Source organism: Anastrepha ludens, chromosome 4 (genome assembly GCF_028408465.1).
Source record: "Anastrepha ludens isolate Willacy chromosome 4, idAnaLude1.1, whole genome shotgun sequence".
NCBI classification, from domain to species: Eukaryota; Metazoa; Arthropoda; class Insecta; order Diptera; family Tephritidae; genus Anastrepha; species Anastrepha ludens.
Window position 1 is genome coordinate 453463 of NC_071500.1, and position 27775 is coordinate 481237.

General features: G+C 37.1%; 3 protein-coding genes across 6 annotated transcripts; all 3 read right to left on the reverse strand.

Moving 5' to 3' along the window:
• Positions 1-5152: 5152 nt before the first annotated feature.
• Positions 5153-5688, reverse strand: LOC128859537 (sulfur globule protein CV2). The gene is made up of 2 exons (XM_054096438.1): positions 5348-5688; positions 5153-5282 (listed from the first exon to the last, which is right to left on the reverse strand). Exons 1-2 carry the CDS (start codon positions 5637-5639, stop codon positions 5221-5223), a joined length of 354 nt encoding a protein of 117 aa, XP_053952413.1. The 5' UTR covers positions 5640-5688; the 3' UTR covers positions 5153-5220.
• Positions 5689-7966: 2278 nt separating this feature from the next.
• On the reverse strand, positions 7967-9616 carry LOC128860670 (uncharacterized). The gene is given in 1 exon segment (XM_054098326.1): positions 7967-9616. A coding segment is annotated over 1 exon segment (1650 nt).
• Positions 9617-15747: 6131 nt separating this feature from the next.
• Positions 15748-27775, reverse strand: LOC128861368 (neurotrophin 1). Of its 4 annotated transcripts, XM_054099473.1 has the most exons (7): positions 27192-27775; positions 19639-20085; positions 18553-19559; positions 18108-18230; positions 17906-18052; positions 17171-17825; positions 16541-17085 (listed from the first exon to the last, which is right to left on the reverse strand). In XM_054099473.1, the coding sequence occupies exons 2-7, from the start codon at positions 20059-20061 to the stop codon at positions 16639-16641; spliced, it is 2802 nt and encodes a 933-aa protein (XP_053955448.1). In that variant the 5' UTR covers positions 20062-20085; positions 27192-27775; the 3' UTR covers positions 16541-16638. The 4 variants fall into 4 exon arrangements, with proteins under 4 accessions (XP_053955445.1, XP_053955447.1, XP_053955446.1 ...); XM_054099470.1 differs by having other exon boundaries at positions 15748-17825; XM_054099472.1 differs by lacking the exon at positions 27192-27775 and adding an exon at positions 26187-26355 and having other exon boundaries at positions 15748-17825.

Consider the following 27775-nt stretch of genomic DNA (forward strand, 5'->3'; position numbering starts at 1 on the left):
CAGCGAGGTCAAAGCTGTCAAAAAATGATGATCTTTTACAATCCCCAGTTAGGCCAATTTTGACCGATTTTGTGCATCGTTCTTTGTCATAAACTGCCCCAAAAACTCCAGAATAGTAATTTTTCTGTGCTTAGCTTAATATATTTTGATAATTTGCAATTCGTTTATAATAACTGGGCCTTAAAGGGTTTATTCTTTTAATTAAAAACCTTCATTGGACTCTAAGCTTCAAGCAGTTTTTCCAAGCCACGCAGCTTTAAAAACTTAAGGTCAGTTTGTTATTGCTTTCCTACCCACTATAGTGTATTTTGAAAATTTGCCGATGCTGATTGCATGTAGATGTAATCATTAATGACTTTCTCTAAAGTTTTCAGCCAAATTTGCTGAATATGTTTGCATTAAGGGCTTCCAATTTTCTTAAGTGTTATTTGATTCCTGGAAATGGACAAATTTATATATTTCTCAGTGTGGTAGGTCAGAGACTCTCTACTTTAAATGATGGCTCAGCAGGAGCTTATTTCCATTTCCTCTCAAGACGAATCATTTTGTAATTTTGTGACATCCACTCGATATCTGTTATCTGACTTTCTACTGCTATTACTAATCTCCCTATGTTATCAAACCAAGTTCCATAATTTCACACACACTTTAAGTTCGACAGAATCATTATTCCACTTCCCATTGGACAGTTATGTAATATATTCCTGGGTGACTTCATTCCAAAAACTGATCACTAAACATTGTTTTCTACTTTATCTATTCCTTCCCAAGCCCAGATTATTTTGAAGAGACCTGGAGAGACAAATTATGGCATATTCCTAATTCATAGCTATTTATTTCTTGTTGAGGACATGTTCAACCACAGGTTTTCTTATCAGTGTGGTGTAAGTCTACTGGATCTTCAGTTTTTGTTGTAATTGGTAAAAATATCGTCATCCTCAATGAATCTCCTTAAGTTGTTTATTTATTTACTATGTAATAAATGATGATGTATTTCTAAGACATTTTAGTCTTTTAAAAACACATTAACCGTTTTGATGTTACAAAATTAAAAATCAATTATTATTTATATAATGTAAACTTAAAACTAAGACTAAGAAATAAATATAGTAATAATCAGGCACTTAAATAAGAACATACAACGGTTTGGACTAATAGTATAATGAGAGAAAAAGACAGACAAAATATAACAACTTACAATACTCATAGATGTAGGTGCAAATTAATATTTTAAAGAAATTTTTCCAACAGAAAATTTAAAATATGATACAAAAACTAAAATTTTACAAAATTTTGAAAGAAAAAAAATTTAAAATTGTTTGGCCAAGTTTCGGCTTTTTTGCGCCAAATTTTCTGGCCGAAGTTGTCATTCATCGACAAGTTCGAAGCATTGACATTCGCTTATTGTTAGTATCACCATAAAAAAAAAAACCAAAAATCAGTTTCTCACAACCTCAACAGCATCAAATAGATTTAACCCAGTAAGCCCGATACTACTAGTGGATAACGAAGCCAATATGGTAATCAACGAGCACTCCACTAACGTGACAACAGGGGCAACAATAGGAATGTCTGAGGTAAAGATAAGAATAATATGTACTTTGTTGTGAAGTACATAGTTCCTAAAAGAGCTTTTAAGAAATATACCACTTGAAGGATGAATCTTACATTCCATTGAACCCACAAGTATTCCCGTCATAAAAACATATTCTTAAAAGTCATCTATCATTCGGCATTTGTAGGAAGTATAGTTTTTCACAAAACCGCTTAATAAAATGTTGGCAATATATCGTATAGCATTTCGAAATGTATACAAAATGCAACCAATACAGGCTACCAAAGTTACCTGTGCATCAGTAATGAAATTTATGTCTTCTATACATTTGCATACTTACACGCAATTTAAAGGCGACATCTGTACTGTGTATAAACATTGCAACGTTCCAACATTTTCGATGTCAGCCTTGGCAATCAAAGAATCACCGGCACTTCACACAAGAGCCGTGAGCATTTTTCTAAAATGTCGTGTTTAAAAACACTGGCCTCAGCTGTTTTGCAGATATTTTGAGTTTCATGTGGGTAATTTAGGCGTCTTTAAGCATGTAGAATTTTGTCTCTCTCTAGGTTGTTGTCTAATTAGGCATAATCGCACAACATCACATCATTGATACCAGTATTAAGAGGAGAAAAACATAACGTTTAATGTTTCAATTTATAATTGTGGACATATAATGCTGTTAGGCGGTAATTTATAGTATTTTTTGTTTGTTTTTGACGACTAATTTAGGGACATTGTCTTGAAGAAATAGTAAATTAAAAATAAAATCCAAAAAAAGGAAATAATCTTTCACGATAATAAAAGCATATGAGTGTATCTAATACCAAATGTCGATGACCTTTCAGCAACGATTATTGATTAATTATTAACCAACTCATTCTCAGTATCGCAGGCCTCCACAATCGAAGACTTTTATCAAATATGTCCCTCTGTAGCTGATCACATGCCATAAATCAGAAGATAAATATAACCAGCTGATGCAAGAAGTGTAATGTTTCTAATATTTCTATGTATATGGAAAATCTAAAAGTATACATACACGTCTATGTATATGCATATGTACATAAGACACATACTCTTTGCAATAACAAAATATTTTAATAGTTGTGACAAAGTTGCGGATGCGACCAAAGTCAATAATAATAATATGATTTTTTAGTTATGCCATAACTAAGTCATAATTTCACTAGTTTAAAACAATAATTGCGAATATCCCGGGCCTAACGAAGAAAAGTTTTGGTTTTGTTGAAAATTAGTTTCATTCATCAACGTAATTTCGATCAAAAACAACGCAAGCATTTCAGCGCCGCTTTAGCATACCACTTTTGTATAACGATTTATCTTTTGCCTCAAAATAGGCCAAAGTTTCAGCGATAACGTCTTCATTAAAGCGAAATTTCTCCCGGCGATCATTTTTAGGTCTGCAAACACCCAGTAGTCGCCTGAAACCAAATCTGGCGAAGTTCAATTCATGTAGTTTTGCCATCATCAACACATTCTTGCTTTTAGGCAACAGTGGGCAAACGCGGCACCCACTTTGAACAGAGCTTTCTTATAGTCAAAGCTTATGCAATTGGTTTTTATTGTTCATGCTCTTTTGATATCTATACGATTTCTGCTACCTCACACAACTTCACTTATCGATCACTCAAAACGATTTTGTGGAGTTTTTTGATGTTTTCTGGTGTTGCCGCCTCATTTGGACGTCCACTGCGTTGTTCATCATCGGTGTCTCCATGAACACGATTGAAGTCAGCGACCCATCGTTTTATTGCTCTTTGTGATGGAGCGGAGTCCCCTTAAAGTCATTGCTTTGCTTGAACGGTAGTTTTCTTCATCAAGAGACAGTGTAAAATTAAAACACAAAATTATTTTTACACCATTGTTTTGAAAATAACGAAAGTACTGTCACTTTTAGCGCAATAACTCTCGAACTAATGAATAGATTTGCATGAAATTTTAACAGATGTCTTTATAAGGTTAGTACTAACAGAAAAAGAGGTGAATGCCATCTATGTGTTGGGCCCGCGACATTTCAACCCATGTGTTACATGCAATTTTATACTTCGCCTTTTATACTAACACCGTGTGCCCATCTTAAGTTGAGCGGTGAAATTAATAATTATACGAGTGCAAGGGAATCAATATAATTGTCAACGAGAAGTCATCAACTCACCTTCGAAATTAACGTTAGTATTAGTTTCGCTGAAGGCAATTCTTTTGTCCCCTTATTTCAATCATTTTTTCAATGAAAACATTTTGGAACAATATATTATATAAGTGATTAGCAGGAAATTGCTAATTCGATCAGCTGATTTCAAATGTTAAATCTGACTGGATAAAAAATTAAATACATTAATTTAATTACCTAATATATGGATCTGATTGTGTGCAAACACATTTGCTTTAAAATGTGAAATATTCTACTTCATTCATTTTTAAGTAACTAATTGCCCTGTTTTGGCAAAGTAATAAATAATATCCAACATTTAAGAGAACTTTCAAATTCATGGTATTAAAGTATATATTAATTTGTTTGTACCATTTATATGTTAAATTCTAAGAGATTTATTTGGTTATTTGAAGCTATTCGAAAATATGGTACTTGGCCATTAATTATGCCTAGCTCTTACTGACTGTTGAATTTACCATCATAAATATTATTACTGTCTAACGTAACTCTTCTCAGCTGATTTAAATACAAATGATTCCAAAATCCGAAGAACGGTGTGCAAGTTAATACGCTTACTAACTAACAAAAGCAATTAAAGTAATCTGACCTGAGGAAGTGCTCGCAGAGACGACAGATTCCCGCAGTTAAACCATAATTAATAGTTTCATTAATTTATTGCTCCGAAACTAGTTTAGTTTCTTTTTAAATTAGGAATAGATCTAATCTTGTGTAAATATTTAGCTTGAGGCCATTAGCAAATAATATTAATTATTACAATAAAACAACATACCATAGCTTTACACAGCAGCGCATTTTGCATAAAATTTAACTAAGTATTTATTTCGGCTAGGATGGAGTGTGAAATGTGGACAGGAGTTTTCGAATGATCCCCTGGCAATAAGATAATATATTTTAGTAACAGATTTTTCGAACGTATTGTTCATGTAGCTGTAATATTTTACTACAAAGAAGGTCACACAACCTCAAATATTTTGGCTTATTCTAATAAATGGTCTACGTAAATGCAGGTGTCGTTGAGTAGAGAGAGTTTTTTCACAAGCTTTTGATAACCAGGAAGTTGGCTCACCGACACCGCTTGACTTATTTGTAGATGTTCAGCCCAAAAGATATATCCGATCAGAGCGTACTCAATTTTATAATCTGCGCTAGGTTAGTTTAAATGTAGTTTTTCGAAGTCTATGGAATCAAAAACGCTTATTATCTTCACTTCAGTGTTGTGCTCCACCGCCCCAAGCATATTCTGTATCTTATCTAATTTCTTAATTTGAGAACAAAAATAAAAAGCGAATAACAACTTATAAAAGTTTTTTTATCCATATTTTTTCACATATTTTTTATTTTAAATAGAGTATAACTATGCATTTAGATAGCTATAAAGCAAAATATGCATACATTTAAAATATGAATTATCTTAAAGAGTACCGTTCATTTTATGCTTATTCACACTCATTTATTTTTGTCTGCCTGTCTACCAGTAATGACCATGGAAACCAGGATAACCGCCATAGTAGCCACCATAATAGGGATAACCTGAGTTAAAAAAAACTTTGATAAATGGACATATTTAGTCATAACTTAAGAAATATTTAACTCACCTAATCCATAAATGCCACCATAGGAAGGATAATGTCCACCATAGTAGCCACCACCTAAATATGGATACGAATAGTAGCCATAACCAAACGAGGAGGAGGCTTGCAAATCATCCTTTTCATTTTCGACACCGGCACCAATGTTCAAGTCATATGATTCTCTAGCTGAAATTGCATGTTGTTCTGTTTGTTTTGGATGTGGCACTGACTCGATTGCACTTATCAGCATTGAGAATACATACAATACTACCACAAACGAAACGTTTTTTAATATTAACAGACTTTTCATTTTCATGATACGCAAAATCCTTTAAGTTTATATTCGATTTAGAGACTTTATGTCGCCCGATTATGTAACAAACCCCGTTTGACAATCACAACTGCCATTTAAATCATGATTGTTTGTCGCTTTTATAATAGGTGCTCAACCCATGCCATTTTTACCGACTATTTTTAGCAAGCGGCACCGAAACAAAAAATAGTTTTCTTACAAAAGCGGCAAGTAATGTTTTTGTAAGAGAAAAAAATCATAAAACAATGGAGATATTAAGAGAATTACTGAAATACGACTTTTTTTAATTACAAACCTCCTCAAGGTTTCAGCGGCCGGTGTTGGTAGGTTTCGACTTTTGCACATCACCACTGTGTTTGCGGGTATTTAATGCTGAAACGGCCGCAGGGCAAGGGTGAAATGTTCTGTGATGCATCGTGACCCACGCAAGTACTTGTGTATTCGCACCGTCTTGTGATTTTATATTGTATATGTATGTTTGTAGGCATTTCCTTTAATGATGGGGGGTAAAAAAGCTTGCGTGTCTATTTCAACTAATATAATTGCTGCTGCTGTCGATGGCCAAATTGAATAATTTGCTTTATGCATGACCGATCATTAATTGTGATTTTTGTTAAATTGTTAATTTCTTGTAATTTATAATATACTTCATTCCCATGTTTTTTCTGCTTGGACTCCAATGATCTTTATGGGGAAGCTTCGATTCCAATTAACCAAGCAGACATCTCACAGTGTGTCACGAACTGAAAAGTGCAAGAAAGGAAAAGGCTTATTTCTAACAAAAACATGTCATTTCTATAACTTTAAAATTTTACATGTTTTTATCAACTAACCCTTTGTTTGTTTTATTTATTAGTTTGAGCTCTTCAAAATAGGCAAGATTTTTGACAGTATTTATTTATTTATTCAGTCTTTGAAACAATTTCTTCTTTGTTAATGAAAACTTAATATTACATCCCAATTAGCTTCCATTTTGTAATTTATTTATTTATTCATAATTTATGCGATATACTGATCTGCATCACTTGTTTAAATTAATACTTGTGAATGTTGTTCTACAACTTTCAGAAAAAATACGTTTAACTTTCAACGACCTCATACATATAGTAGTAAAAATTAATTTATCATCTGTATTCTCTATAGCAGACGAGAGCAATTTTGAGAACGCAGCTTGTCTCTTTGTCTCACTGATATACCAACAAATTACAGATAATTCCTATACAGAAATTTAATTTGACTCTTATTCAAAACTGACTAGAAGAAAAAATATATACCTACCTATAAATAAATATCGCGCGTACATCCTTTGTTAGATATTTTGGCGGAACTCCTCCTCCTTTTGTTTCGCGTCTTCATGTTGTTCCGATTGGACGCAAGATTACGCACATAAGGTTGAGACGCCTGGATGCGTTCTCATCTGGGATATTTTTCTATTGACATGATATTGTGGCATCGTTTCAGGATCAATGGTATTTAACTTGACATTTTCATCACCATCTATACCAAACATAGTTAAAAATATCCGAAGATTCAGAAATACTAATATTAAATAACAAATACCATGAACAAAGCCAGCGTGAGAACTGCATTCATACGATCATGGGTTAACGTCTAAACAACTTGGGTATTGAAAAGTGGAAAATCATTCTAAACTGAAAAAACGATATTTCATAGTCCATATAACGGTAATTTTGTACCATTGTAAATCAATCAATAATCACGCTTTCTATGTGATTAACGGGGTGAATCTGAAATTGGTAAATTACACAAAATTCATTTTCAGGAACATTTTATTATTAAAAGAGATATTTTTTTATAATATAAATACAAACTTCTCGAATATACTTATACCTTACATAAATCCAGTTTCTCGTTTTCGGAACTACCAGCGCAAACACATTTTCGGAATAGTTCGTTTAAGCAAATTTTGTGCCGATAAGACTCCATTAAAATTCCTTAAATCTATTTGTTACGGCCTATCGATGAAATATTTATGTAGGTTAACTTACAAAATCTTAATGTAATTATTAGCACATAATTTTATTCAAACAAAAAGGTTAAATGTTTTATAGATGATAAAAGTTTTTTTTATTTTAAATTGGATTAAATTATATGAACTGCCGTTAAAGTTGCTTAGAGTCCAATTAAAAAAGTTAGGTAAATATGTATTTATATTGTTTTTGTGAAATATTTGTGCATGCAGATATACATACTATATGTGTGGCATATTGAAACAAAACTATTTGTGAACATGTGGTCGAATAGTACATATAGCATACAGATTTGTTTTTAAATGCCTAATCAAGAGTTGCGCGAGGAGAAAAGAGCGTTTAGTGACTCGCAATTGTTCCTCATTCCAATGGAATATCTGGGAAGCGATGGAAAAGTGAGGTACTTAGTTTTGGCCTGGAAGCCAAACGAGCTCCATATATCGAACCCTTTGCGTTAATGAAGAACCTGTCAGTTGAATCTGTCATGTTCGTGGGCTTCTGAACTTCTAATGTGGGCTCCGTTGAAATATCCGAATTTGGAAAATGCTTTACCATACGCTGTAGATCGTTGATGTACTCGTACAACTTCTTCGTTTCTATCATATCACCATTGTCGATAAGTACAGAGGACGAGGAACTACTAAGATCAACCGGCACTGTGGCTGCATTGAAGTTTCTGTTCTGCTGGTCCTCTAGGAGTTGAAGATTTTTCTTTTGCAGCATGTTTCGTATATTGGTCATGACATCGTCGTAGAGAAGAGCACCAGTAGTATACCGATCAGATTTGGTTGTGCTTATGTCCTCTGGGATGTTCCATTGTTTATTTACGTACATCCTACGTCTTTCATTTTCATTTCGGCGTTTGGGAGAAAATTTGTCCTTCAACAAATTCGTAGCATTTAATGATTTCTCCACGAACTCTCGCAGGTCGAAGGCACCAGGATATGTCGTACTTTGAGTTACTCTCTCGAAATTCCTTTCTTTGCTTATGCTATGTTTCGCAGTCAAGTCCACCACTTCTCCTTCATCTGGCAAATATAAATTTGCGTTCTTTAATAAGTCATCCAAATGCAGAAGTAGCCTGGTTCCTTTCTGTATATCTAATTTTGCATTTTTAAGGACGTTCAACGCAGACGGTTGTTTGCCATCCCTTCGAGCTCCTGCCAATGATCCTTCAAGCCCAGATATGTCACTTGTTTCTCGACGGACACGAGCTCTACGCCATTTTTCCTCCATAATTTTGTGATCACTGCCTTGTTGAAATTTGTTAAGCTCATGAACTTGCCCTATGATTACTGTGTGAGATGTTCGTTTGGTTTGACGATGCGTAACACGTTGCAAATGCTGTCTTTGTTGTGGCTGCTGTTGAAGCACTCGCTCGGTTGTTCGAACGGACGTTAAAAAATCTCGCGGCAATGCTGACGATGCTAACAAAATTGGCAACTGCTGCACCTGTGTCTCACTAGACATTAAATCAGTAGAGTCTTCGTTGCTACCGACAGGTTTACGCCTGTGCTTATACGTTTGAAGCAATGTCACTGGTCGGTTTACTTTTATGCCTCCGATCTGTTGCTTCACCTGGTGCGCCTGTCTTACTATAAACCCTGGTAACTTGTTCACTTTCGTTTGCAACTTTGATGCACTTAATGCTTTGTTGGTGGCGGGTTTTATGACCGTTGGCATTGGCATTTGGTTCGTTGACTCTGACCAAGTAATTCCTACCTTCCGTTGGTCGTTGGTTCGATTAATAAGCCGTTTCAACAGCTGAAAATGTTGCGGTGGCTCAATTATATGAATCACATCATCTGAGTCTTCATAAACGTATCGAATGCCTTGCAGATGGGCTGGCACTCGATTTGACGGTTGCTTCGGTTTCGGTACCGATACGCGGTAGGGCGGGGATGTTGTAGTAGTATTAAGCCCTTTTTCATCAATCGAAGCTTTAAGGGACAACTCATTCACTTTGATGGTATAGCACGAATTTAACATATAAATGCTGAACGTGAATATACGGACAAAGTATTGCATTGTCTTTGGACACTGAATTACTCACTTTTACTGTCTATTCGTCAACTGCACTGCACATACGTTACACTCCAACTGTGAAATATTTTGGCGTTGCATGGAATTTATAATACGTTTTGGTACAATTTCCATTCCCCAAGCATTGTCCAATACCAGTGAACAGTGGACTGCAGTATGGACCGTTGCATGCGCTTGACAAAGCAAATAAAAATGTAGCAAAAATGCAAGATGAAATAGAAGACCACTCTACCACTTTGTGAAAGCGGAAGTATTTTTCTATCGCAGGTGTGTTTTCTTTTTGTCAACATAAACTGGTAAGTTCACGACTGGTCGCTTACTGCGGACCTTCAACTTGAACTTCAAAACAAATCAACAAATCCACCTTATTTTCGCTTTTTGAATTACTTTTTGCTTGCTGCTTGTTAGGCAACTTCGTGCTGTATTTAACGCCAACAACAAAAACATTCATTCATCAACAGAAATTTTACTTCGTTTATGTTTTGGTAAGCCCAGTCTGCAGAGAGATAAATGTAAAAATATTGGATATATTTGCATATTTGTATGTACGAACGAGCACATTAGGGCGGGTTCATTTTATTAGACAATATATTTCAAAAAGCGAATCCGAAATCAAATATCAACTTGAAGTAGTCAAAATGGGAACATTACTAATTAGTGTGAAATATTTCTGACTTAAATCCAAGGTGCTCTTAACCTTATTTGCTCACCACAAAACACTAGTGATTGCGAAAGCCGAAATTTAAATGCTTCGTCCAAATTCTAAATGTGCACAATTTTATTCGCACAGCTGTTGTTTTTTACATCATAAAGAAATCGAAATAGATATAGACATACATACATAACATATGCCAAAAAGCTCAGAATAATGAGAATTCAGCCATGCATGTCCGTCAGTACATTGAAGAATTACGACGGAAACAAGTTTAGAAAATGGGTAGCAGCACGCGAAAATGCGCGAATCTCCTTAATGATTTACATATTACTCGCATCTGGCAAAACATTGTTACACACATTGCTCCCCATCTCATTTGCATGCAAAATAAATATTATTGATACGCGCTTGTCATTTCTGTCCTTCCGTTCTGATATTACAAGTTATAACTCTCATAGACATAACTTGTTTTATTCTAAAAATCAACAGCCAACGCTGATAAAATTTTACTAATATGTACGAGGGATGATGATTCCGTATATAGAAGTTTCTGCTCGCTATTAACTCGGGAGTGGCTAGGACGATTTTTCTGCACACGTTCAAGTAGTTTACAACATCCAGATTTCACCGAAGTATCCTCTGCGTAGCTTCCGACTCTCGTTGGGGGGCGATGTGAGAAGGCGAAACTGGTCAGTACGTTGGGTTCGGGACTCACCACCTAAAAAACAGCTCAATGAACAGAACAGCATACCCTCAGATGAAACACCCTTCTTTGATGACGAACACGGTAAACGATTTAAGGACTATGGTTTGAGGACATATATCTGGAATGTCCGGACTCCTAATTGAGAAGGTGTCTCTGTTAGCTAGTTGATCTCTTCGAGAAGACTATGGACATATGGTGAGAAAGAATCTCCATTGCAGAATTTAGCGCCTAAAGTGGACGCAAACACTCTAGTTCCAAGGGCAATATCAAAGGAAGAGGAAGGCCCCCACTGCGTTGGAAGGACCAAGTGGAGAAGGTCTTGGCTTCATTTAGAATTTTCAATTGGGGTCGGTTAGCAAGTGAAAGAAAAGTCTGGTGCGTTTTGTTTATCATCTATATATATATAATATATAAAATTCAAATTATGTATGTATCTATAGATCGACTTGCGTCCTAAACGCATAAACCGATCGTAACCAAATTTGAAACACGACCCGGATACCTTACCGGGATGGTGATGGGCTAAAAAATATTTTGATATATATAGGGGGCGTGGCACCTCCCATACAAATGGAATTTTTAACAGTCCGTATTTCTGGAAGTATTTACGTTAGACTACTGAAATTTGGTAAGGGGTTATATGACATTAATCCTTACCACATCCAGAAAAACTGCGTATAACGAAAAAGAGGGCATGGCACCTCCCATACAACTGGAATTTTTTATAGTCCATATCTCTGTAAGTGTTTAGGCTAGACCAATGAAATTTGGGAAGGGGTTATATGAGGTTAATCCCTAACCCCTCCAAGAAAACTGAGAAAAACGAAAAAGGGGGATTTTTCATACTGCATATCACTGGACGCATTTATGGTAGAATACCAAAAATTTGTAAAAAGTTTAATGAAGTTAGTATTTAGTACTCCTAGAAAAAATATGAGCTTAGAGAAAAATGGGGGTTAGACCATTTGATATAGAAACGAATTTATATTATCAACGATAGAGGTATTGCTGAATTGAATGCATTCTCTTATTGGTAAAGCTTTATCGGTAAGTAAACAGTGCAGCAATATAACCAACTCATGTTTTACCCATGGCTAATTATATGTAGCCTGCTCCAGAGTTGGCGCACCGAAAAATCTTTTTATTTATACTCAATAATATAACAAAAAATGTCGTATATCCGATCGTTTTAAATAATACCTAAACTGACTTAAAAAAGTTAAAGTTGTTTTATTTACATTGCATACTTTTTGATAGAAATGTGGGGTGAAACCCACGGGTATAAGCTAGTAAAAAGTAAACTCTGCCAAAAATATAGCAGATCGCAAATTTAGGACAATTCTGAACCCCAAATTTGAATAGAAGTTATATTATATACTTCCTATTGTGGTGTGCGCCCTGATGATATTCAACAAATAAAGGGACCTAGCCATTTCCATGCTGTGCCTATCCCATCGATGGAGGAGTGAATCTGCCTTGCTTGTGTCTCCCATCAATTCTTCGAGGCGTCTCATCGTTTGGTTAATGTAGAGCAGCACCAGGAACTGGTCAGTTTATTTTACCAAGCGGCTCAAATTTCGTGCATGTATTATAGTTGAAGGTTGATGTTTGAATGACCCGCTGAAAATCCAACCGTTTCCACTTTGGATGGTTACTATTGGAGTCTTGTAGTGGAGAGTATGAAAACCGCTATTGGCTGACGTTAGCAGTGACGGACGGCAAATGCAATCTTGTTTCTAATTCTACTGCTGTTAGTGGATTAGTAATTTTTTCTTCATACTTTTTGCCTTTTCATATTCGCAAAATATGTACTTCTTCTTCTAGTGATTGTTAGTGTGTTAGCAATTGTTAACCTGCGCAATATGTTGCAGGTTATTAAATCTAATTTGAGTTCATTATTACTAAGTTTTATTTTATTTTATTTTTCCGGATTTGTTAAATTTTTAATATTTTCCTTATTTTGCGGTTAAGCGCAAAATTAATCATTCTTTCTTAATTCTTTTGTTTTTTTCTTTTGCGGTCTAGACACAAATTATTGGGCTTACATTTTTTCTACTTTGATTGGACCGAAGGTACATACTTTTCTTGAACCAGGGATCTGGTAGCCCTTTGTCAAATTCGATGGCGTCACTACTTACTATGGCTCAATTTTTCCATTTATAAGACTGCTCTTGTAATTAAGTATCCTCTACCGAAACGTTTTTTAATTTTGTTTTTGCAATTCGTGGATTGTGTAATTGTGACTTCAAAACTTTAGCAACTATTTTTTATGGTGAGGAATTTGCTTTCCCTTTATCTGCTTAGTTTGCACGTACATATATGACGTTTCCCTTGTCATAACAGTCCAATAACGTCCTACTCATATTAAATGTTTCGATTCGGGCAATCTGTTTCTGTATTAAAATTGTTTCCAAGTATTTATCCATTTTCTGACATTTATCAAGGAATTCTTAGTAACTCGAAGCTCTTGAACGATGAAAAATATTTCAGTGTGTTCTTTGTTTGTGATCGGGTGGCTTAAACTGTTACAGCGATTTACTGTTAAATACGTGAGTTCTCTTGGTCTCGTGCTTTCGATTTAAGGCATCTAAATATCTGAATCAATGTAGAATGGAATCTCCCCACTTGACTCTTTACCTGGCTTCCCTGCGATGGTGTACGGTAAAGCCGGATCACTAACGATTCTAGCAAATCTTTTATATATTATTGGGCAATTGACCGGCGTTCGTTATCAGTTACCAATATTGTGGTCGAGAAATAGTGCAGAAATTTTATAATTTCATCCTTAAGGTGTAGAATTGACTTGGTCCTAACATGAAGGGTTTAGCAAAGTAAGAAGATTTGTCCAGGTAACCATGTGACCCTTGGATTTCAAAAATGTTCATGTGAATGACCTCACCTGGCCATGAAGGGAAGAGTGTGGTTTGCACATTCTGACTGCTCATTCCCGGAAAATAACAATTTAAAAAAAATGCCTCCTCTTTCTAATAGTATTAAAAGTATTTTAAGAATTCTTACAGTCAGTGACAGAAAAAAGGAACCGCAATAATTCATGAAGTATGAAAGATATTTATTTACATTTTTATTTACGTGAAATTATGTGCAAAACTACGAGTCGCAATTACTCAATAAGCCGTGTAGTCTCCATTGTTGTCGAGTATAGCCTTTGAACCAGCTTTTCTGCGTAGCTCGTAGACAAAGAGGACCAAATTTTGCGAACTTGACGCACAAGTTGCTTTAAATCGTGGACTGGCTATCCGGTAAGATGCGTTTTCATTATTCCCCACACATTTTCAATGGGGTTGGCATCTGGGGACTGGGAAGGCCAGTCCATTACTGTGACGCCATTTTCTTGTTTTGTTGTTTCTCAATGTGTTTTTCTGAGAGCAGTGGTTTTGGTGATGTGGGACGGTCGCCTCCTCAGTTGTCGTTCGATGGTGTTGATACTCACATCCATTCCCTTTTTAGCACTAATTGTGCGTGCTTGGTGTAGTCGCAAAGAAGGGTCCCGCTTCAAACGGCGCTCGGAAAAGTCATCAACATTTTTGTACACTTTATACCGCTGATTCCACATCACAATAAACTTTTTTGATTTTTTAATCACTTTTGCAGCCGCAGCGTAAGATAATTTCGGCCCTTTCGAATGCGTGTATAAAATACCGCCTCGAAATGCTTGGCGTACTTCTCACTACTTTTTGTTTAGTTGAAAAAATTCGAACGACACTGACCTGAGTTAGCACTGGCGTCGTAGCCCTTCATTGGGACTATTACGCAGCAAAAAGAAGTACGAAGTATATCTTGAAATTACAAGAAAACAAATCGGTTCTTTTCTTCTAACACAGACTGTAGTTTCTCGCTAGCATCGCTTAATACTTTAATAGCAAGGTTTTTGAACTGTCTTTGGCCTCTGCATATTGTAAGCGCACATCGAAATGGTGTAACTGCTTAAATACTTCTTCATTTCGTCTGAGCTCAACGTGTATTTCCTTTTTATTCAATAAAAATTCTCTATATTGTCGTTGTTTATTAACTTTTCTGTTTTGTATCTGTTGTTTTTATGGCTTTTCTGTCAATAGTTATTTTAAAGACTGTTTGCTTTCCTTATTGTCCGCTCACAGTAACATATGAACAAGTTACTCTGTTTCTCTGATCAAGCGACAGTTAACTATCGCCGAAGGAGAGTTATCTACTAAAAATTTAAGGGTGCGGCGAACCAAAGAGGTCACTGACTTGCAAATTAAAAATTATACAATATTTTAACCCGCTTTAATTTTATTGTGCGTAAGCGTTGTAAACCCGAATAGAACTGTTTGTACAAAATCATTTTACTTACAAGTTAAGTTTTAAACCGAACGACTCCCACAGTAACTTCCACAACTCCAACTCTGCTGATGTTGCGATTCTCAAGTTTATGGGCAATACGGTCAGTCTCACCGGCAGAAATACCATAGGAGGCTATTAGAAATAACTTTTTCTATCATTTGGTGTGTCATGCTTACAGTGGATTTCATGCTCAAATTTCCTTACTGAATGATAATTACCCACAAACTCATTCGGCGACATGCCTCGAAATACTCCCATTTTATTTGCTATATTTTTCATGTTTCTTATACATACATAGATGTTAGAGCATTGGTTAAACTTGTCAAAACTAAATTTAAAACCTTGTAAAACCTGTCTATTTTTCCATTTTTCCAATTTTACAATCATCCAAAAACCAAACCCTCATGTGAATAAAAAGGACGTAAGTCTTAACTTTATTATCTCTAAAATGTGAAATCTCTTATTCTACTTTGTTAACTTAATTCCTATTTCACTAATTTATTTAATCATTGTTTTTCTTTTACATATATAAGTACATATATTCTATATGCTGTACGCTAGACTGGAAAATAAATAATAAATAATATGTTTTGTATTAGCAGGCGGGGGAGTATAAATAAATTAGATTTTAATGAATTAAGCACATGTGGCAATTAGTTGTCCGGCATTTGAATGGGGATTAACCTGAGGAATCATGTAATACGAGTATACATATTAGTTGGAGCGATTCTCAAAGCAGTTCATGTAAGCTGTAAGTGAAATGTCGATTTACAAAGACTTTTTAGTTACATTTTGACGAAAAGTGGCAGGAGCAATAGGAAAATTAAGAAAGTTCTTCTGTTTTCCCTATAATCGGATGCCAAGCATTGTCGTCAGCATGAAAATTACTAATTCTCGCCACACTACTGCCCGCTCTATCACTTAAAACTATACCGCTTCCCTCCGCATTGGTATTAGGTTGAAAACTTATGCGGCGCTCACGCGGTTGATAACTGCTTTGGGCTTTCGACTGATTTGATGCCTGTGATTTTGTTATTGTATAGGGATAGATTTGTGCATTTCTGTTGTTAAAATCTTTCCTCTGTTCACCATTTGTTCCAATTATTGCCTTGGATGTAGAATATCTGTGGTTTTCGAAAAAGTCGATAATAGGATGATAGCTATAGTTGATTCTTTTTTGGCCGGGACCAGATGATGTTCGGATAGTATCTTCTGAATCACTCAAGCCAACGCCAACATCGTTGACTTCATCCTTCGCATTAGGTTCAGAGCTATAGATAGAGCTTACATGGTAGGAAGGAATACGTTGGGGCTGCGTTGGCGTCGATTGGGGATGCTTGAATACACTCCACTGGTTCGGATATTCGGTTTGCGATGGTATTGCTCTCGAAGTGGTTTCTGCTGCATGTTTTGTCGATGTGGTCCCAGCTGCTGGGCGAAATCGTGGTTTTGGCTTCTTCCCTGAAATACTGACGAATTGTCTATTTCTGTAAACACTGTTGATGTTGTTGCTGATATTGATTTGTTTTTGATGTGTGTCATTGTGGACGAAGCCCGACGCTGACGTTTGGTAGGTATTGGTGGCAATACCATCACGGCTTCCGACGACTCCACGTGTTCTGGTCGTTGTCGCCGGGGTGGTGAATTCTGTTGCCATGGGAAACTTGCTTGGGATGGTAGATAAGGTAACCATTGCCTTTGCTGCTGCGGTCGATGGGGTGCTGACAGTAGCTGTATGGGGCACAGAATGAATATGTTGCCGTTTTTGTGGAACTCGCTTATTAGGATTGGCAAATGAGCCGCCAGATATGTTTACCTCTTTCTCCGAATGCACTTCACTTGGCGAAAAGTCCAAATCTACACGAGCTTCATTGTATTTGTTGCCGGTACCCAGGCTTTTATAAGGGCGTCTACGTACCGAGTCCCTAATTATGTTTTTTCCCGTCGGTGCAGATGAGCCACTAGAAGAAGAACCGAAATGCTGATGCTGATGCTGTTGATTTTTATAGTCAAAAACTTCGTAATCTTCTTCACCACCGGGCGGACTCAGATAGGAACCCAGTGTTGGGTTGGGAGAATGAAGCTTGGCCCGTACGTTATGGCTACTTAACAATAGTTCATTGTTATCGTAGCCGGTATCCTGTTTTTTATGCTTTCGCTTAAAAGCACTATTAAATTTGTAACCTAGATCATCCTCGCCCTGTTCATCATCATAGTCGAGCTCTTCGTTTATAGTTGAATACACGTCTACACCTGCAACTGGGGTGAAGTCTTTTGTTTTGCTACTAGCCAAGAGAGGAAACTGTTGTCTAAAACCATCTACTTGGCATGAACAACACGTAGGTACTTTGAAAATATCCACATGTAGACCTCGAGCTTTGTCCCAACTAAGCAGACGGTGAAAATTGTAGACCTGAGCGCAGTGGGAGCGATAGTTTTGTGCCAAGTAGGAGCAACTCTCTTGGGGTGTACTAATTGTCAATTATAAAGAAACAATGACAAGTATTATGTAACTATAGACAATTTTTTTAAATCACAAATGGAGACTCACGTGCATTTTTCTAATCTTAAGGTTTGAGTGTGTTGCCCAGTGTTGACTATATACTTCCACTCCCCGGATGCGGAACGAGCTTTTTGAGGGCGCGCATATCGAACGATACTTTGGCACATCCCACCTCCACTGGCGTCATCTTCTCGCCTAAAATAAAGTGAATTTAGAGTGAAAGTTATATCTTCAAAAGTGTTATACTAACCGACGAATGGAGAAGTCATCAAAATCATCAGTGATGTCTAGCTGAGCAGATTTGTCGTGATAATCGGCCCATAGTGCAGTCATAGCGTTCTTGTGTCGTCGAATGCTGCCCATTATCTGATCTCTGGCATGTTTTTAGTCAAATTAAAAAAAAAATTAACAATCAAGCATTTTAATTTTAAAAGAGACGTTTCAACTATAAACTTTAGATGAAAGAATAAGTAAGCGAAAAACTACGTGCAATAAGGGAACCAATTACCCCCTGGGAATGTTCCATCTAAGAGTATCTTTAAGCAAAAAGGACAATGAAAGTAAATAAGAAATGATTACTAAATAAAAAATAAATATGTATTAGTATTCTTTTTTACAACATACTACCACTTCTTAAACTAAATATGATATCCGAGCTATTAAAATCTACTTTTTAGGGTTAATGTAGTTCTTACAGCGGGTAATCTTCAGTTCGAATACACATGGAAGAAGTGAATCGCTCGCATTTTTTGGGTGGTGTAACACCGTTGCCTACATTATTTTTATGTGTTGCTATCTTCGAACGCATGCGCGACACTTCTCCGCGTTTTCTCTTCGTCGTTGGTTGTTTTGGTCGGTTGGGATGCATTTTACTGTTAGAAATGCGGTACCGTGGCCCAGCAATAAGCTCCTCTGGGCTTGGCAATGGTTCGTCCAAAGAATCAACTGGTAGGTCAGTAGCGACTTGCAAATCAGCCACCGTTCCATTCAAACTGGCAAAAGCAAGATCCTCAACTTCTTTATATGACGGTGTGGACTGAAGCTGACTACCAGTGATTGGTTTGTTTTCATTTCCGGGCAACATCGTTATCATTGTGCTAGTGCTGTTGGTAAAACTATCACTAGTTAAATCTTTGGAACTAAGAAAACCGGAAGTGTTCAGTTGAACAGTATTTTCTCCAGCACCACGATTAACGCTATCTTCGTCGACTGAAAGCGGTACTGAACGAATCAGTTTGTGAACAAGCACTGATGTAGCAGCCGCACGTTTGGTTCGCTTCACGGATTCCTCAATCGGGTTTATATTACTTTTGTTTGTTGGTGTAGGTATTTTTGTGTTAATAATCAGGGCCGCATTTTTTCTGTTGATTTCTTGCAATTCGTCATTTATGCTTTGTGGGTCTAACATTTCTTCACCAGTTTCGCTAAAAAAGTCTTCTAGCGATAATTCATTGTTGCCTTGGCCAGCGGAGACGGATAAACTACCAATATTCTTATAGTTGTCATCTTCAGTCAGTTCAACTGAAGATAAGTCATCGATACGCCTGTCAATAGCGGTTGGCTCGTCATGACGTTGCAGTTTAGATAACGGTACGTTAAAATCCAAATTTAAATATTTGCGAGCAGAACAGCGTACAAGATTTGCAATATCAAACACAATTGGCAGCAATAATTTTTCATTATCACCGAACATCATGCGAACCTATAGTAAAAATTCAAAACGGAAAATAAGAGTAAAAACAGTTTTTTCAGTCAATGAAAAAGCTAAGAGATATTCTCACCTGCTCTAATTTGAGTCCGTGGTCTCCCTTGGCATTAATTTGTGCTGAAATTAGCGCAGATAGAGCAAGACGTTGCTGAGACGATAACACACGTAATATTGGCATAACCTCCACAAATTTCTGCCGCAACGAGACATTCGTTAATGCTTTCGAAAGAGCACTTTTTAAAACATTTTCTCGCCAATCGAATGGTCGAATTTTATTATCTTCTTCAGAGTCAAAAAAAGTGTCTGATGCTTTTACAAAGTTCTGCTTAGCAGCATTTTGTGGCTTATCTGCAATTTGCTGGTTATCATAATCCCATTCGATTTCTTTGTGATCCGTAAAATCAAAGTCAGCCAAATCATCTTCCGATGCTAAGGCTAGATGTAATAAGCAGTACAGCATTGCCCAGAAAAGGCACCGAAGTCTGTCTATCTTCATACTTAATTCAATCCAAAACGAAAACTGAAAATTAAATTAATTATTTGTTTAAATTTATTTAAATTAATTATTAATTAATTATTTTTATTTATTCAGGTAATTCTTATGCAGAAGGATGGTTCCATATGTAGAAGTCCACGCAAGTGGGGAAAGTTACTGATCGCCATTCACTTGGGAGTGGCCAGGACGATTCTTCTGCATATGGTTCAAGCACCTCACAACTCCCGGGACTAGCCCAAGTAGCTTCCGAACACCCGTTCGGGAGTGAGCTAAAGTGAGAAGGCGAAATATTCCAGGATAGCTGGTTGTGCGCTGGGTTTGGGACCCGCCACTTAAAAACCTCCGCCAATGAAAACATACACAAAGCTTCGGATGAGAACTTCCAACACTGATGACTATCCCTGCAAACGAACTAAGGACTATAATTTGAGTGCATGCACCTGGAATGTCCGGTCCCTTAATGGGGAAGGTGCCTGAGGTGAGGTGAGAATAAAGGCTGGCATCACTGCTATCCAAGAGATGCGATGGACGGGGCAAGGCAAGAAACCCGTAGGACCTCGCGACGTCTACTACAGCTGCCATGTAAAGGAGCGCAAATTCGGTGTCGGATTTGTTGTGGGAGAGAGACTTCGTCGCCCACTACTCTATCGTTCACTCCGGTGCTTGGCGACTTCAACGCCAAGGTGGGCAAGGAGGGAATTTTTGGTCACACAGTCGGAAAATTCAGCCGGTACAACGAAACATCCGGTAAAGGATAGAGGCTGATCGACATCGCCGGGGCCCGAAACATAGTAGTCTGCAGCACCAGATTCCAGCAAAAAAAGATACACCCAGCTACCTGGCTGTCTCCTGATCGAAAAACGCGAAACCAGATCGATCATGTTGTGATAGATGGAAGACACGCTTCTAGTGTATTAGATGTACGTACGATCCGAGGACCCAACATCGACTCGGATCATTACTTTGTTGCAGCCAAACTGCGCAACGCCTCTGTGCAGCGAAAAGCGTCCATCTAACTACGCAAAGAATGTTCGGCATCGAAAAGCTGCAATCACAACTAACAGCCTGAAGATTCGCCTCTCGACTCTCACTCCTGCTCTCAGAGAGTACTGCCCAACAAACCGGCATGCACGAGCAGTGGAGCAACATTTCTCGTTCTCTACGTACCGCCGCCGAAGAAGAAATCGGATTCGAGGAATGTCATGCTGCCGCCGAAAGAAAAGATGCTGCCTATTGAGCCACACTGCGATCGGGCGCAACGCGAGCCATGTGGGATCGCTACAGAGAGCTAAGAAAGGAAGAGAGACGTATTATTCGACAGAAGAAACGAGAGGCCGAAATACGTGAGGGCGAGAAGCTTGAGATGCTGGCCAATAGGAACAACGCCCGAAAATTCTACCAGAAAGTTCGGCGGCTTACAGAAGGTTTCAAGACCAGGGTGTTTTCCTGTAAGAACAAAGACGGCGATCTGGTGACCGACATTCAAGGCATTCTTAAATTATCGAGGGAACACTTCTCGAACCTACTAAATAGTGACAGCTGCACATGTCACAGAGAATGTGAAGATCCCGATACCCCAATCGTTGACGACGGAATTGATGAGCTATTCAAACATGGCGGCGAGGAGCTGGTAAGGTGCATGCATCAGCTCCTATGCACAATATGGTCGGATGAAAGCATGCCTGCCGATTGGAATTTAAGTGTGCTCTGTCTAATCCATAAGAAGGGCGATCCTGCAATTTGTGCCAATTACCGCGGGATTAGTCTTCTAAACATAGCCTATAAGGTTCTAGCGAGCGTATTGTATGAAAGGCTGAATCCCACCGTCAACCAACTGATTGGACCATATCAGTGTGGTTTTAGACCGGGAAAGTCTACCATCGACCAAATATTCACAATACGCCAAATCTTGGAAAATACCTGTGAAGGAAGAATCGACACACACCATCTTTTCGTCGACTTCAAAGCTGCATTCGACAGTACGGAAAGGAGTTACTTTTATGCCGCGACGTCTTAATTTGGCATCCCCGCAAAACTAATACGGCTATGCAAGATGACGTTGCTCAACACCAGCAGCGCCGTTAGAATTGGGAAGGACCTCTCCGAGCCGTTTGATACTAAACGAGGTTTCAGACAGGGAGAGATGTTGGAGAGGATCGTACGAGCCGCAGATCTTAATCGCTCAGGCACAATTTTTTATAAGAGCGTACAATTTTTGGCGTATGCCGATGATATCGACATCATCGGCCTTAACAACCGCGCTGTTAGTTCTGCCTTTTCCAAACTAGATAAAGAGGCAAGCGAATGGGTCAGGTGGTGAAGGAGGACGAAACGAAGTACCTCCTGCCATCAAAAAAACAGTCGGCGCACTTGCGTATCGGCACCCACGTCACTGTTGACAGTTATGATTTCGAGGTTGTAAAGGACTTCGTATACTTAGGAATCAGCATTAACACATATAACAATGTCAGCCTTGAAATCCAACGTAAAATCTCTCTTGCCAACAAGTGCTACTTTGGACTAAGTAGACAATTGAGTAGTAAATTCCTCTCTCGTCGAACAAAACTAACACTCTACCAGACTCTCATCATGCCCGTCCTAATGTGTGGCGCAAAAGCGTGGACGATGACAACATCCGATGAAGCGACGCTTGGAGTGTTTGAAAGAAAGATTCTGCGCAAGATTTTTGGACCTTTGCACGTTGGCAACGGCGAATATCGCAGGATTTGAACGATGAGCTGTATGTGCTTTACGACGACATAGACGTAGCGCAGCGAATAAAGATCCAGCAGCTACGTTGTGGCTCTGAAAGTATTCGATGCGGTACCAGCTGGTGGTAGTAGAGGAAGAGGAAGGCCTCCTCTGCGTTGGAAAGATCAGGTGGAGAAGGACGAGAAAGAAACGATTGGCTTTGTTAAACTCGGCCAAAATCGCGTAAGCGGTTATCGCGCCAATTAAGAAGAGAAGAAGAATTCTTATGCATAACGGCGAATTTGCCTTTTATCATTCACAATTAAAAAATCAAAGTCCTTAGGATAAAACGTCACACTAAATCATAATATCCTTATTCAGCATATTAACGCTCTACCTCCTTCATTTAAGGATATTTGATAATAGTTTAATATCTATAATACAAGAATAAGATACTATTCATTTATTTCTATTATAATATACGTATATAAATATATAAATATTATATATCATATATTGTTTTTGTTTGTATGTTTGCATACCACTTAGAACTCAGTTGATTGACTTGAATGCAGATATGATATTGATGCCTTACTAAAATTATTATATTGATGTGCGATACAAATTTGGGCGATTTTCATTTTAAATAAATAATAGAAAATAAAAAGTTTCATATAGTTATTATATTCGTATAGTTTCATGGAGTTTCTTATACTTCTCTTATTTTTATCTTCATACGAGCTGATAAACAATGTTTTTCATAAATTCCTGGGTTGTATAAATCAACAAAATAGTTTGTTAACGTGGGAACACGCAACTTATAGTTCGGTTTATCCAGATGTAGCTCACAAATGAGCATTGCAGGACCTTGTGACTTATTGATAGTCATTGCAAGTGTCAAGCGATCTGAAAATTGCTGGCGATTAAATGGAATTGGGGGATCTGAAGGGATACTGATCCATTAATCCGTGGCAAGAGAACAGTTTGGCTTTGAAGCTTGCTGTTACATTTGCCTTAGATTATTGTTATGGCCAATCGCGGGTCGTTGCACGGCTTCGATGCATTTAAATTCCGAAACAAAACGATTGGTTAACCACTTTTTTATTCCAAGTTGTATGGCGAGATTCCCGGTAAATATATTAAGTTCAAGAATTCAACACTAGCATGTTAGCTATTTCTTTAGGATCATCTATAATAGTGTGAAAAGATTTGAAGGAAAGGTCATTGCTAAGCAACGATGTACGTCCTCTGAAGTTAATATCGTCAGCACCGATATTTTTTGAGGTGATACTATGTGTAACATAGTTCACAAATGTTACAAATTCAGTAGCTTTGTACGTAATTCGGAAAGTTATCAATGTTACGTTTTCAATGTTAACACATGCATTGACAATATTCGAAGTAAACTGCCAAGTTAATCATAGCATGATATTGTTTATGAATGTCAATTGAAAAAATTACACATCACTTCCTTGGGGTCGAGATAAGGGGGAAATTAATACTGCGGTAATTGGAAGCATTCCACTAAACTACTTTCATCTCTGGACAGTAACGAGGATATTAGATTTACTTTATTTCCAAATAAGTATCAGTCTTAATAATATTGGTTTATAGTCTTAATTAAATAAATATACTTTTAAGATAGGTGACAACCATATTTTATTTATTTATTTATTTCATCTGCTAACATATACCATAAAGACTATACATAGACACCATGTCAAGAAGGCTTTAAGCATTCTACCGTGGTAACATACATACGTAACATAAGTTGTTTGTGTAAGATGTGGTAGTAAGTATTTTTTTGCAAAGAAGATCTGTTACCCATCGGATTTTATTTGAGGACATTTAAAGGGGTCGTAGGTGCCTATAGTATTTTAGTAGTTTAGTCGTTAATACTTTAACTTTTCTAGCTGAGATTTTGTAGCGTATTCATATATAAGTTAAAAGAGTTGCAGTTACAGTTCGAGTTGAATTTTGGAGTGATAAACATTTTGCAATGTTGAGTTGGACAGTTAATGGCGAAAATATTTTCTCATTGCTTACTGAGTTACGGTCGTTATTATAAAAAAACCTTTTTTTTAATGATTCATGCCTACAGTGCATTTCGAGCCAGGACAACCGAATAGTAGACACGTGCAAGCCCACATGGCTACGGCGTAGATCCATGTGACTATAAACTGAAATCGTGTAGGGAAATTTTTTTATTTTCATAGAGAATGATTGTACATAATAAAATTGATCCAGCAAATATTTTGTTTAAATTATTAAATATAATATATAAAAATAATCCCATAAGTAATTTACAATTTGTCTAAAATCTTCTTATAAAAATTGGACTCAAAATAAACTTACTGGAACATAATCTCAATGACATTTTAATTATTAACTTTACTTGTTCGCATACAATGCGACGTTGTGGAAAAATATTCATCAAATAACTTCTGTTTTTATTAATTAAGCCATTATGTATGAAAATATATGGTATCTGATTGAGGGATTGTTTACAGCATTCAAAAAAATGTTTCCAAATAGTTTGCTACTCCGCATTATAGATATCTTTTGAATGCTGTTTAAGTTTTCAATTTGCTTCACAATGTCAATAAAAGAAACGCAACAGAAAAGCGGTAGTGAATGGGAAAGTAATGTATTTTCTCTAAGCCAAAAGCAATCCTCATCACCAAGTTGAAAGCTTCGACGTCCAAACAGCGAAAACGACCGAGCCATCTACGGGGCGAATGAACCGTTGTTAATCGTGAAGATTCATCTTTTAACAATTTATTACTCTTCATGCAACACTTACAACTTTTCCAACAATGGCGGCAACATAAATGCAGCGAGCGAACTAGCAACCGCCTCCATCTGCAGTGCTACTAGTTGCCGGTGCATGGCATTTGTTTTTTAACTTCATTCGATTCATTGGCGACAGGCCCGTACTTGCTGGCATTTTCACTTTCAAACAAAGGTCACATGCCGACGAGAAGATGTGCTATTCATTATTGCTGTACTGACTCTCTAGTGAGATGCATAAATACAGCGGCTGGAATCCGCTTTCATTGCAAAGTTACCAGCAGGTTGCTAATCTAACGAGGCGCTTGCCTGTTTGCCTTGCATTCGAATAAGAAAAGTGAATCCTGGTTACAATAACATCTCAGTCTTGTGCATTGTAGCAGTGTGGAGTTTCCCTCCCTCGCCGCCCAATTGAAAAAATACGGAGAATAAAATCATTAAAATATTGCACCGAAGCACTTGATTAGCTTAAATATTTAAACACGCATACTACTCGTATATCTATATTTATATCATACTTAAAGATTGCATTAAATATGATACATACCTATAACGTGGTACAAAACTCGTATTATACTTCTTGGTTAAAGCACAATCCGATCATTCTATTCTATTTCATAGTAAAATTGTATCGTCGTACTTACTACAAGTATATCAGTATTTAATTTGAAATATGCAAACACGCACTTTCTCCTCAAAACGAAACAAAGCTAGTTAAAAAAGATTCCACTTGCGATCAAGACAACCGGCTAATTTTGTTGCTCTCCCGATTAGCCGTGATAAGCCTGTTTTACGAGTATCTCTTTTCGCCGTGTGGTATGGTTTTTAGGCCACTAGAATTGGAGATGTAAACATTCTCTATATTAGTCTGGTATACCCTAATGTCCGAAGATCCACTTAGACATTAAGCGTATTTATATCGATACTTTGGATAAATAAGAAAACGGGCACATTGTAAGACAGTTTTGATGGCTTGGTGTTAACAAATAATTTCCTTTACTTTTTCCTACACTATATTTATACTACATATAAGTATGTAATATACCCAAGCATGCTTTTTGCTTGATACCTGTTTTACGTCTTCATTCTTAAGTAGCAAAAGAGTTTATAGACGGTAGTAGTTCTGATTGGTATTGTTTAGCATTCACAAAAAGCAATGAAAACAACTCTTAATGGAGGTGAAATCAAGAGAAACAAATAATAAATGCTGAACGCTTAGCTTTAGGTGCAAACTTGCGCCAAAGAGAAGTCAGAGACGGTTGTTTATAATAAAGGCACCAACAATAAAGAGAACCTTTAAATAGTACTATCAAGCAGGTTACAATACCAAACCACAACAGAAATAACAACAACAACAACATGAAATCAGATGGTGGATCTGAGGCAGAAAAATTTGACACAATTTTCAATTTGTTTTAAGTGTGTCTACATTTCTATGCATGTATGTGTTCATATGTGTCCACTGTATGTGTGGCGGTGGGGTGCTTCCATTACAAAGTGGAACATACAATTCATTGAATGAGATCTACGCACACATATGTATGTATGCATAAATTATATTTTTTATTGAGAAATCAAAGAAAGTTGAGTTTCTTTCACCCAATTTCAAAAACTTATTCATTTTATGTCGTCATCAGTAATATGTGCACCTAAATTAGTGTGATTCTGCAGCTCCGTTTTCACACACCGTGTTAGCGCTAGAAGCTTGTATAGTACTCCGGTTGATATCTATGTATATCTATTTATTTATGTTACTATTCTACCAATTTCTGCATGCACTTGTGCTCCTTGCTTCCCGAATTTTTAGTCGAATTCAGAAGTCATTTTTTAATAATTCCAATGTTCTCACTGCTATGTTTTTTATGTTTCTTTTATTTTTTAATGTTTCTTTGCACTCATGTATTCTACGCTTTTTATTCAGGAATTTTAATTATAATCTACAATATTAAAACTGGTGAAATTTAATTCAAAATGCCGAGGTTTTAGTCAATGCGCAGAGATTTTCGAACGTCGTCTCACGTTAAGCTCTTGTCGCAAACTGAATTCAGTTATGTGCACTCAAAGCTAACATGGCTCCCAGCTCCCATTTATTTGTGATCGTTGTTGGCATTTTTATTTCCTCCGCAAAATACATTCTTCATACAGCATTCCCGCTGCGTTTGTAACGATGTTGTGGTTCGTGTTACGTTGGACAGTCAGACAGAAATAAGAGTTTAATGGCCATGGACTTTGG